Source organism: Camelus ferus, chromosome 22 (assembly GCF_009834535.1).
Source record: "Camelus ferus isolate YT-003-E chromosome 22, BCGSAC_Cfer_1.0, whole genome shotgun sequence".
NCBI classification, from domain to species: Eukaryota; Metazoa; Chordata; class Mammalia; order Artiodactyla; family Camelidae; genus Camelus; species Camelus ferus.
The window spans coordinates 8,380,334-8,393,831 of NC_045717.1; the positions used below are offsets into that span (position 1 = coordinate 8,380,334).

General features: G+C 43.1%; 1 protein-coding gene and 1 non-coding gene across 2 annotated transcripts in view; both read right to left on the reverse strand.

The window, feature by feature from the left end:
- DOCK2 (dedicator of cytokinesis 2) overlaps nucleotides 1-13,498 on the reverse strand; it is a 371,427-nt gene that overhangs the window by 345,193 nt on the left and 12,736 nt on the right. The window contains exon 2 of the mRNA XM_014563918.2: nucleotides 7,281-7,364. Within this exon, the coding sequence (XP_014419404.2) occupies nucleotides 7,281-7,364 (84 nt within the window). The remainder of the gene's footprint in view (nucleotides 1-7,280; nucleotides 7,365-13,498) is intronic.
- Nucleotides 6,608-6,680, reverse strand: TRNAP-AGG. Its single transcript has one exon. It is a non-coding gene; the product is annotated as a tRNA-Pro (tRNA).

Genomic DNA, 13,498 nt, shown 5'->3' on the forward strand with positions numbered 1-13,498 from the left:
TATTGCTGGATTTGGTGGTCCTTGTTCTGTTTGTTTTTCACTAGCAAAGAAACTACTGCAAAGTGCTTTAGACCTTAGGGATAGATCAAAGCCCTGGGCTTCAACAATCCGTCGAATTAGTTGCTAACATCTCCAAAGCGCATCCAAAAATACAGGGATTTCACATAAAAATACAAATGTCATCCTCCTTTTGAAAAAACAAGAGGCCCAGAGATGGTGGCCAATGCTCCCCTGCGGCCACAGTTGACTAGTGGTGAGGAGCAGCTGGTCCCATAAGACAAAGCAGGTGCCGCCAACTGTCCAGCCACTATCCAGCCCTTCACTTATTTCCATTCCCTGCCTGGGTAATTCCTGTGTTCATGTGCATGTTTTCAGCCTCTGCCTTAAAGACACAGAATGGCTGAGAATGTCTGTGGGAGTTTGGCAAGTATCCTAAAATAATGACCACAGTTCAAACAGCAGCAAATTTTGTCTAAAATGTGATTTGCAGAAGTTAGTCACTACAAAACAGACAAGTTCAGGAATGGGTAAAAGGACAGGATTTTAAAGGATTCCTCCCCTTGCAGGAGTATCAAAAATGATTCAATTAACAGAAATTCAAATGATACACAGTCCTTGGACAAAATGAGCCTCAGCATAGCAAGTATTGATGACTATAATGAGCCTACTGGCCTTTGAAATGATTCAAGCATAGCCAAGTAGTGGCATTTGTCATCTTTGTAAATAAAAAGCGTCTGTCGGGAGCCTCATTAGCAAACCCTCATTACTGGGCTGACAGATTGTTGTCGAAATATGTTCTCAACAGACATACGTGCAAGCTGCAAAACAAACAACTTAAAATGCAAAGTCACCCCTCATAGTCATGAGCCAGCTTGAGGGTCAAGTCCTAAAGAAAGTTCCAGAGCAATAAGGGCCCAAAGTGGTTCCTAATTTGAGAGACAGAAAGGTAAAGAAAGGAGAAAAGGGAGGAGAGAGAAAGAAAGGAATGGAGGTCAGAGAGAAAGAATCTCAGGTTTCGAATAAAGCACTCTTCGTATAGGAAGTCTTTTAATCTTTGTAACAACCACGTGATGCGGGAAATGCAATTATCCCATTTAACAGAAGAGTGGCCTGCCTGAGGCACAGAGGAGTTAAGTAACTTGCCCACAGTCACACAGCTAGTAAGTGACAGTGCCAGAATTTGAACATATGTAGCCATCATACCATGCTTCCTGTCTAATTGAGGAAGGAGCATGGTGGTTGCCTAATATTTCCATCCTCCCAACATCTGAATCTCCAAAACTACATCCCCACTAAGCTACCTCCCTCTACATACTTCCAGTGATGGAGAACTTTCTGCTTCATGAAGCATCACATTCTATTTTCACACACCTTTATAGTTTTCCCATAGCGACTGGTAATAACTAACCATTAACAGTAGCGCTTATATTAAGGACAGGGCTTGCTGTGTGCCAGGAAGTCTGGTAAAGTTTTTTGCTTCGTTTTTTTTTTTTTTAAATTATAAATGAATCTTCACAATAATCCTATGAAGTCGGTACTGCTAATGCCTCAATTTCACAAATGAAAATAGAGAGGCACAGAGAAGTTAAGCAACTTGCTAATGGTCACACAGCTACTGGGTGATGCAACTTAAGATTTAAACCCAAGCATGTGATTCCAGAGATGACACTCTATAGCACTGCACTGTAACAACCTCGTTTGTTTGCAGTTCTTCCTCATTCAACCAACTAGACATAAGAGTGTCTCTGTAATATTACTAGTTACCATTTATTGATTGCTTAATGAATGCACAGCTGTGTGCTAAGTGTTATACATGCATTCTCTCATTTAGTCCTCATATCCATACTGTGAACTAAGTAGTATTATTCCCACTCTGTAGATAAAGAAATTGAGATTCAAGTCATTTGAGGTAGTGGCCAAATCACACAGCCAGGGTTCAAGGGCAAGTCTGTATGGCTTCAAAGCCATCCCTCAAAGCTGTTCCACCACACTGTCCCTCATGCGATGAGCACAAATACAGATAACGCTCTCTTAGAGTACAAATACAGATAAGGATCTCTTGGTTGCAGCAACCTGAATCCACCTTGACAGCCAAGGTCACCAAAATCCACCAGAAAGCAGGAACACAGTCAAGACGAGCAGTCTGCCCACGTATGTCTCTCCGCAACAGGGGCTCCATCAGGGGCCCCTGACTGCCTCTTCCAGCAGCTTTGCCCTCTCTCACCCTTGAGAATCAGTTATCTGTTACCCTCGTAGGTACCCTGATTCTCAGAACTTTGACTCACTCCTGAGCCAGAAATCTCCTGACTGGTTACCCCCAGCATGCACATCCCGGCTCCCAGATTTAAGTTCAACAACACTGACTGTGTACCTGCTGTGTACATGACACTGCGCTACATGCTTTCAGGAATAAATCCCCAGTGATCCTTGGGGAGAAGGGCTCACCGCCAGCTCCCCTTGCTAGATGAGGATAATACATCAGCTGCATCAGAGCTGTCCTTCAGAGCTTTCTTGACATGACATCCCCAACCCGGCTGGGTCACTGACCTCCATGACCCCTGAAGCTGCTGCACGGATCTGGGTGTGCCCTACTCTGCAAGTGGGAGAGTCAAAAGTCTTTGTGCAGAGCTCTTCGCGGCTGAACCAAGAGTGAAGTGACGCCCACATGCCTGCTTAGAAGGAACTCCAGATATCTGTAAGTGAGAAGACCGTCTCAGAATGGTCTGCACAGTGCAGTCCCACCTCTAGAGAACAATGACAGCAAAAGCTGTGCGGTACCTTAAGAAGGTGACGCTACTTCGGTCTCCTCCCACATCCCTTCCCTTTGTTCCATTTTGCTGGTAAGTGAAATTCAGAAGATCCTTGGGAACCACTGCTGGGAAATCCCATTCTCTTCGCCACTAAGAGTGGGTCCCCGTGACCCAGACAAGTGGGTGTATCAGTAGGTGGAATGGGACTTCCCTTGCTGTCCAGAAAGGAAGATTCGGGCCGCAAATAACAGAGTGGAGCAGACGTTCCCTCTGGAGGACTTACAGGGCAGAGGCCAAACAAGCTGGGCTAACTCCCAGGATGACTCCCCCCACCAGAGTTCAAGTAATCAGGAGGTGGGGGTGGTATCTGGAGGTGGCTGCTGTTGCCTTAGGGGTGCCTGTAGAGCTCTCTCACCCCACAAACCAAATCCAAGTGTTGGGGAGCATTCCAGGAGATTCACTCAGAGACACTGGGGCATCTGGTATATGGCTATTCGTGCTGAGGACTGGCTGACCTTTGGGCTTATTTGATTAGGAAAATAGAAAATCAGAAAAAGAGCACCCCAAGCTCTCTCTACCCTCAGCCTTGGTTAAGCTGGAGAAAGCGAAGGAGGAGGGGAGCATTAAATTGGATATGGGCTTGAAGTCTTCTTTTGAGATGCTGTTAAATAGCAGGAAAGATGTCAACCAAATACAACTGAAGGAAGTGGCTGGAGGAAAATAACATTCCTTTTTTATGTTTATTCCCCCATGAGGAGCTCTAACTGCTCAACAAACACTCACATGTGTTTTCCACATCTAAAATCAGGACACACAATGTTTGTGCTGCCTCTGGGTAGAACAGGCAGCCTGAGAGATGTAAGATGGACAAAGGAATAAGCACTAGGATGTCCCCGGCTTAGCAATGGTCCTCCTTCCGAACTGTTTGAGTTTTTAATCACAAGATATATTTTTATAATAAAAAGTTCATAAAAATGTTTGAACTCTAGTGAAATGAAATTCATTCATACCTAAGGTTCCAGGTCAGATTTTTGTTTTCTCTGTTCATGTGGGTGAGTCAATTTCATACACAGGTAAAGAAGGGCTAGCCTCACCCACTCCAGGCAATCAGAGGGCCAGCTTCCGGGCTCCCTGGGCCATATTGGTAACATACAGACCTGTCAATCTCAATGTAGCCCTGTAAATGGGGGGAGGGGTGGAAGTCACCAACACAGAGCACCTAGGAGCCAGGCATGGTTCTCTCATTTTATCCCTATAACAAGTCTAGAAGCAAAGTGATAATAACCCATTTCACAGGTGAGAAAACTGAGGCCTACCTCCCCAAGATCACTCAGCTAGTGGGTAAATGGAACAGAGAATAACCTCCTGATTCAAAAGCCCACACTTTTTCCATTTCGTCTTCTTTCTTTTTCTTTCTCTCCCCCTTTTTTTTTTTTTTGTGGGGAGGGGAGATTTTAAACTTTTAAAATACAGAATAATTATTCACATTCCTACCACCTAGAATTAATCAATCCTTTAAATCTTCAGGACTATATCTATTCTCTTCCATTCCCCCTTCCACTTCTCAGTTTCATTAGTTTTTTTAAAAATACATTTTCCAGTTTTCTAACAACGCCATTCTTTTTTGTAGTCATAAATGTTACTTTTAATACTAATTTTGATAAATGGGTTCATTTGGACTCAATGCTCACCGGTATTTCCTTTTATCACAGCTTATCAATTCCTACATTTTACAATTTTGACTCATCTCTCAATTGGCTGGATTTTATTTTTCAAGTAGGTTTCTACTAGAGGGTTTCATGGGAACCCAATTTTTTTCTTCTACATCATTTTGACTAATTTTTTTACTAACACTGCGGTGTGCACTCTTTCTATATTTGCAGAGGAACTCTTTTTCAATGAGAATCATAAGCAGGACTCCCCACCTGCAAAGCAGACAATACCAGACCTGATCTCAGAGTCCCTTAGCTGTCCAAGACCCTCAGGGACCCTTGGAATCCTATAAATTCCAGTTTGAAAACTCTGTCTGGATATGAGTGCATGCATGATGGATCTTAATAATTTGCATAGCAATTCCTCAGACATCTCGAATCAGTCTAACAAACTTCCAAATGTTGTATTTTCAAAGTATTCATGAATTGGCAATCACTTGCTAAATTAATACAACCAGCTTTTTCCAGAAAAGTATTCTGGCTGCCTATTACAAGGATACATTAAAATAAGCCTGATAAAACAAAATTTCAAATGGGAAACCAGAACTAAAGAGCTTAGAAGCAAAGATGCAAGAATGCTAATCCCAAAGACAAACAAAGGAGGCAGCAAGGGCAGCACTTTGGAAGGTCAGGCCCCAGGCCAGGTAAAAGGAAGAGAAGGCTCTGAGGACATGCAACCTGTGTGGTCAGTTAACCGCCCTGCAGCATTTTTTCCAGGGAAAACGCATGGAAAGAAGAGGAAAACACTCATCTGGATTTCAAAATGTAGGACACAGGAAACACTAGGAGGCTTTTCCACTGTCTTGGGAGGCATGGGGTGGAGGAAAGAGAACTTTTAGGGGTGGGGGTGGGGGCGGGGAGAACAGCCACAGGCTCCCTGTGTGACCCCAGGCGAGTCATTTCTCCTCCCTGAGCCTTGCTTCCGCACCTGCAGAAGTGAGGTCTCTGCCTGTTTCTCAGGATTAGCATCCAGCAGCGCGTAGGAGACACTGAGGAGAGTTGTAGTGCTTGCTGGTTTTAGTTTCATTCTTTGCCCTTGATAGACACCTAGAGTTTGCTTATTTGTCACTGAGTAGAAGCAGATTTGCAAAAAATAGGTTTACGCTGTAAGAGGACAGGGTGTTTTGAATCAGATCCCCCCCACCTCCCCCACTCCCACTCCCTCTGTGTGTAAAAGGTTTTAACAGGGCCAGAGTGGGAACTTCAGAGGCCTGGGCACTGAAAAGTACACGGTATCCAAAATAGTACTAAAGCATAAAACAAATGTACAGAAGGTTAAGAAAGCTTTTGTTTCCCCCATGATGACTCTTTTAAAGCTGTTTTAAAATATATCAAATCCTTCCCACCACCCAGAAAAAGTTTTCTGTTTGTTTGCTTTTTGGTTTGCATTGTGTGTATGCGTGTCTGTGCATAATGTGTTTGTGTGTGTGTGTGTTGGTGTGTCCGGGCGTGTGTGTGTGCACGTGCACCCCTGCACCAATCTGCAGAGTTGCCTTGGAAGCCTCACACAGCTGACTCAGCGCTGGAGGTACTCCTTGTCCTGGAGGTTGCCGTGAGAAGGAACGAGGCTAATGTGTTATAAGGGATCTAGCACAGTGCCCCTGTACGTGGTAAGAACCCACAGATACCTAGTTCTGCAGGCAGTCTCCTTTCCTCTGACCTCTGTTTCACCTTGAGAGGGCCTCCTTCACAGTGCCACCCCTGCCTCCTGCCCGCCCCTCACCCCCATCCCAGCACAGAAGAGCCCTGCCTGAGGGATTAGCTGGGAAGCAGGATCGGAGCCCACTCCGCTCTTCTTTCTCCTTGCTCTGCCCGGCCACCGGAAGGACACACACTATGCTCACCCCACAGCAGGATTACAGGCCGGCCCAGGGATGGGGAGAGCCGTGGGGGTCCAGCTGGGCCAGTGAGGGTGGGGAGAGCCTACCTGACTGTGGCTGGCACATTAGCAAGCTCATTTGACTCTTACGCCCAAACCATTCTCCCAATATCAATTTTATGAGTGACATAGGTGACATTGATTTTGAGGGGCCTGACTCCTGAGTCCAAGGCCATTAGCCTTTGTGCAAACTCTTATTTTATTTTATTTATTTAAAAAAATTTTTTGGGGGGGAGGATAATTAGATTTACTTATTTATTTTTTGGAGGAGGTACTGGGGATTGAACCCAGGACCTCATGCATCCTAAGCATGTGCTCTACCACTTGATCTACACCCCCACCCCCATGCAAACTTTTAAAAGCACCCCTTACCACCACTACCACCATCATGGGGGACACAACTGAACAGACACTTGACTTCACAAGAGATGGCACCTCTGAGGAAAGAGAAGGATGCCACTTCCCCCAAGACAGGGCTCCCAGCTTGATGAAAGCAGTGAGCACTGCTTCCTGGACCAGGTGCTGTGCCCAAACCACACTGTTGTATAGAGCAGTCCTCCTGGAATCAGGGTTATAATTTACTGGGGCCTCCAAAACCCTAATAATGTTGATTTTCCTTTAAAATGGTATTGATACTAATAAAGAAGTGTACCTAGAAGGTGTCACAGGCCCCAGTAGCTCCATGACTGGGGAAATAGAAAGCACAATGAACATCAAACCACCCAGTCAAGCCTTTGCTTCTAGGTATCAACTCCTTCAATAGCAAAGCATTATTTTCAGTAAATTCAAAATACTGACGCTAACAAAATGTATTTAAATAAACCACACAGAGTTGCAAGTTCTGAGAGAGGGCTAGAGGTGCTGGGTAGGCCCAAGGGATACCCCGGCATCATCAGCCAAGCTCCTGGCGTCCAAGGCTCGCCCGGGGCCGTGACTCACCTCCACAGGTCTCCTGTATTCGCACCACATCGCCAATCTGCAGGGAGAGCTGGGGGGCTCCGCTTCCCTGGAAGTTGTATATGGCTGTGAAACAGAACAGAGGCAGCATGGTGAGACCTCTGGATACCAAGAATCTCTGCTTCTTCCTGCTCTTCCATTCTTGACTTTATCTGATGCCCAAGCAGCCCACATGGGCTAAACAAAACCAACGTAGAAACCACCGCCTGCCACAGGAGTCAGTGCAGGCCAGAGGCCTCCACTCAGTACTGACACATGACTCCTCCCCAGCACAGGCCCTGCGCGCCAGTCTGAGTGACGCCAGTGTGAGTGATGGGGAGGGCGTTCACGTCACCTGCCGTGGCGGACCTCCCACTGTGCGCCAAGCCTGAGCTCAGCACATCTCCTCGTTCCATTCTCACAGCAACCCTGCAAGGTGCAAGCTGCGATCTCATTTTGCAGATGAGGAAATCGAGGCGCTGAGCGGTTAAACAATTTGGCCACAGTCATCAGGCTAGGAAGGGACAGGAAAATTGGTATCTAACTTCCATATTCTCTATCGTGGGCTACCTGCTGCTCCCCAATTACTCCATCCTAGTGACAGCAGCCTAAAATGCCAGTCTCCGTGCCACTCAAAGACCACCCAAACCTTCACTGACTAAGAAAGTCATAACTTTCTTCTACCCAGCCCTACCCAACCTTTGCTCCTCTATCTAAAAATGAGTGTTCCTTAGCCTTCACCAAAGAAAATCTTTCAGGCCAGAGTCCTGCCTCCTCCCTGAGGACCTCCCTGGCTTCTCTAGGCCACACTAGCCAACTCCCCCTACCAAATATGGTAGGACTCATATGAGTACGTAACATTCAAAGGTATGCTCTGCCTCCCCATTTACACTGTCAGTTCCCAGGGAGCTGTTGGCTATGGAAACACTCCGAGTCCCCTCTGTGCTATCAGAGGCTCCGTTAAGCCCTTGGAACATGAGATGACACCATACCATTGCCGTGCTCAGGCCCTGCTCAGCATCACTTGCTAAGTGAGGACCAGGCCATACTGTTAATTCAGGTTAGGGATGAAACTTACTTAAGGAATCACCAGCATGGGAGGTCTTCAAGAACAGAATAGGACACAATGATGCTTAATTTGACATGTGAATCAAAACACACATGGTTTGACTTAAGGAAAATCACGGTATGATCCTACAAGGTTCTCCTCTCCTCATTCATTCATACAGCAGACACTCAGTAAGCGCCCGTACTATGCCAGGCACATGCTGGACACTGATCTTGCTCTTCTGGTGAATGCGCAAATAAATATAAGGTTACGAAATCCAATACACGTGATGGAGGAAACAAACAGGGCCTAGCAGAGAACCATGGGGGCTTCGGCTTTTGTTGGGGTAATTGGGAAAGGTCTCCCTGGGCTGACTAGACGTGGAGGACTCAGACAAGCCAGCTGCGGGAACAGCGAGGGGAAGGCAATTTCAGGAAGGAGGCCCTGAATGAGGAAGGCACTTGGCACATTCAGAAAGTATACAGGAAGCTGCTGTGGATGGAGTATGAGACGAGAGGAGGGGGTGACACAGGTGAGGCTGGAGAGGCAAGAACCAGGCCACGCAGGGCCTCGTGATGAGCTTGGGCTCCATTCCAAGAGAATGGGAAGCTGGAGGGATTTTATTTAGTTTTTTGTTAATAGCTTTATTGAGATAAAATTTGCCCATTTAAAGCATATAATTCGATGATTTACTCACAGAGTTGTGAAACCATCGCTGTGATTAATTTAGAACATTCTCATCACCTCAAAAAAGTCCCTGCAGCCACAAGCAGCCACTAGTCTACTTTCTGTCTTTGTAGATTTGCCTATTCTGGACAATTCAAACAAACGGAATCGTATAATATGTGGTTTTTTGCAACTGGCTTCTTTTACTCAGAACAAGGTTTTCAAGATTCATGCATGTTGTAGAAACTGTTAGTATTTCATTCATTTCTGTGGCTGAATAATGCTCCATTGCATAGATACACCAGTGGACGGAAGGCTGAAGGGTGTTAAGCAGGGGAGTGATGTAACTCCATTACACTGACCATTGGTCTAGCTGCTGTGTGACGAGCGGACAGACGGAGGCACAGTGCATGTGGGTAGGCCCATGAGGAGACCACTGCTTTGTCCCTCTGATCCCAGTGGTCTTCAAACCAAGAAGAGACTCGTTGCTGCTGAACCATGTGACCAAACAGTGCAGAAGGCAGATTACACTAAATAAAAGGAATCTTGAGTCATCTTGGCAGTCTTACCACTGACTCAGTTCATTCCCTCTCCCTTTGGTCCTCTATTTTCTCATTGGTCAGCAAACAAAACGCATTCAAAACCTACTTCTTAGGTGAAATCAGCAAAAATGGTGAAGTAGGGAATTCCAAGTGCCTGTTCCTCTACAGAAGCAATGAAAAGTCTGGCAAAAACCATCAGAATCAACTTTATCAAAACTCTGAAAAATAGTCAAAAAGTTTACAGCAACCAAGAAAATGTTTATTCAAGAAAAAAAGCAACTGAAACCTGGCAAAGGTTTTATGGCACTTTAACTTATCCTGTCCCCCATTCTCTGCTCCCCAACTTGGTGGCAGTCTTGAAGATGGTATTTCATGTCCCTGGTGTGGGTTCATGTGGCTTGAGGGAGCAGAGAGGACCCAGTCCCAAGATCGTAGTTGTCTGTTTTGAGCTGTCTGTGGGGGCTCTGAAGGACAGAAGCTATGAGATGGCCTTTATTTCCTTGACTTGGGACTCTCTTAGGGCAGAGAAGCAGCTATGTAAAGGGCATTGGTTAAAACAACAACAACAACAACAAACATTTAAAGTCAAAAGGACTACCTGCTTCCACATGGGGTACAGAATATAAGTTGGGGCAAACAATAATCCCACCAGTAAGCCTGGGAGGAAAGGCTTCAGAGCAATATGCCTTGGAGAGTAAAAGCTTTGAAGAACACCCATATATACCCCGGGGGATCTAGAAGGCCATGAAGAATTGGAGATGTGCTGAGAAAGCATGTGAGGAAACCCAACACTCTCAATGCTGGTTGACCCTTAAGCTCCATGCAGGCAGGAAATGCAGGCTAAGGCAGAGCTGTAAATGGCCTGGCCAAGTGCTGAAGGCACACCCCAACACATACACACACAGAGTCTAGCTCTAAAGACTAGATTTTTTTCTCTCAGTTCAAAGTATTTAGAGACTTCAGTGACCACATGCAACAAATAATACAGTCCTAACAAAAATGCTTTAGAAAAGTGACTAAACAAGCTACTACAATCTATATCGAGCAGTGACAACACGTCCTGGCAAGGAAGGAGAATCTGATGCCTGAGTTAATACATCATAATATTCAAGATAGCCAGTTTTCAACACAAAATTATGAGGCATGTAAGAAAGTATGGCCCATTCACAGGAAAAAAAAACAAAAAGAAATTAATAGAAAGTGTCCCTGAAGAAGGATAGACATTGGACTTAGGAGACAAAGACTTTAAAGTCAATTGTCTTAATTATGTCCCAATAGCTAAAAGAAACTATGGACAAAGAATTAAAGGAAACTAAGGGAATAATGTCTCAGAAAACAGAATAGCATTAAAGAAAGAGAAATTATTTTGTTTTTAATTCAAATAAAAATTCTGGAGCTGGAAAGTACAAATAACAAATGTGAAAATTTCATTAGAGAGCTTCAACATCAGATTTAAGCAGGGAGAAGAAGGAATCAATGGCCTTGAAAATAGGTCAGTTGAGATTAGCCAGACTGAGGAGCAGAAAGAACAAAGAATGAAGAAAAATTAACAGAGCCTAAGTGACCTGTGGGACACTAACAAGCACACCAATGTTTATGTATGGGAGTTCTACAATAAGAGGAAAGGAAAGTGGCAGAAAAAAATACTTGAAGAAATAATAGGTAAAAACTTCTGTTTGACGGAAGCCACGAATCTACACATCCAAGCAGCTCAATGAAATCCAAGTAGGATAAACTTAAAGAGATCCACACCAAGACATAACAGTCAATTTGTCAAAAAACAAAAACAAAGAATCTTAAATAGCAAAAGAGGAGCATTCATCATGCACAAAGATTCCTCAGTAAAACGAACAAATGATTTCTCTTCAAAAGCCAGAGAGGCTAGAAGGCAGTGGAACGACATATTTAAAGTGCTGAAAGAAAAAAAAAGTGCCAACCAAGAATTCTATGTCACACAAAATTATCCTTCAAAAATGAAGGAGAAATTAAGAGATAAGCACAAACAGGAAGTTCACCACTAACAGACAACTGGAAAGACAAATGCATAAAATAAGAATTATAAATCTATGATAATGTGCACCCAATGTATAAAGATGTACTGTGTGACAGCAACAAAACTAAAGTGGAGCGACAGACCTATACAGAAGCAGAGATTTTTGCATACTGTTGAGGCTCAGTTGGTATCAACTTAAAACTACACTATTATAAATGTAAGATATTGACGTTAAACCCCAGGTTAACCACTAAAAAAAAAAAAAGAAAGAAAGACAAAGAAAAAATATAGAGAAAAATAAATGAGAAGGGAAACAAAACAGCAAACCAGAAAAAAAAAAAAAAAGCTAAGCACAGAAGGTAGTAACAAAGAACTGAGGAACAACAACAACAACAAAATGTTTAACATATATAGAAAACAAATGGCAAAATGTTAGAAATAAATCCTTTCTTATAAGTATTTACTTTAAATGTAAATGTAATAAACCTCTGTCAGAAGGCACAGATTTACAGAAAGGATTAAAAAACAAAAACCAAAAAAAACCATGAACAACTGTATGTTGTCTACAATAGATTCTCTTTAGATCCAAAGACACAAATAAGTTCAAAATAAAAGAATGAGGTCATCATGAAAAAGTCCACAAATGATGAATGCTGGAGAGGGTGTGGAGAAAAGGGAACCGTCCTACACTGTTGGTAGCAATGTAGTTCAGTGGAGCCATTATGGAAAACAGAATGGAGATTCCTTTAAAGACTGAAAAAAGACTTACATATGATCCAGCAATCCCACTCCTGGGCATATATCTGGAGGGAACTCTAATTCAAAAAGATACGTGCACCCCAATGTCATAGTAGCACTATTTACAATAGGCAAAACATGGAAACAATCTAAATGTCCATCACTGGATAAAGAAGCTGTGGCTTATTTATACAATGGAATACTATTCAGCCATAAAAAGAATGAAATAATGCCATTTGCTGCAACATGGCTGGACTTGGAGATCATCATTCTAAGCAAAGTAAGCCAGAAAGAGAAAGAAAAATACTATATGATATCACTTTTATGTGGAATCTAAAAAAAGACACAAATGAACTTATTTACAAAACAGAAACAGACTCACAGACATAGAAAACAAACCTATGGTTACCAGGGGGAAAGGGGTTGGGAAAGGATAAATTGGGCATTTGAGACTTGCAGATCCTAACTACTATACATAAAATAAACAACAAGTTTATACTGTACAGCACAGGGAACTATATTCAATATCTTGTAGTAACCTAGAATGAAAAAGAGTATGAAAACAAGTGTATGTATGTATATGTATGACTGAAACATTATTCTGAAAACACCAGAAATTGACACAACATTGTAAACTGACTATACTTCAATAAAAAAAAAAAAAGAAAAGGGAAAAAAAGAGAAAAAAAAAAGAATGATAGAAAAAAACTTCCACACACATAGTAACAAAAAGAGAGCTGTGCTGGGTATACTAATATTAGACAAAAGAGACTTTAAGCCAAAATTTTTACAAGAGACAAAGAAGGACATATTGGCAAAAGAGTCAATACACCAAGAAGATATAGCAATTATAAACACATACATACTTAAATATGGAAAGCAAACATTGACACAATTAAAGGGAGAAATACATAGTTCTACAATAATTGGAGGCTTCAATACTCTACTATCAATAATGGATAGAACTAGGCATGAAATCAATAGGGAAAGAGATGACTTGAACAACACTATAAATAACCAGACCTAACACGTCTATACATTGTACTCCGTCCTACAACAGCAGAACACATTCTTCGCAGATGCACAGGAAGCATTCTCCAGAAGAGATCACGTGATAGGCCACAAAGCCAGTCTCAATAAAATCAAAGAAGACTGAACTCAAACAATGCAGCTTTTCCAACCAAGGAGGAAAGAAGCTAGAAATAAAAAAATAGGAAAAAACCTGGAAAATTCA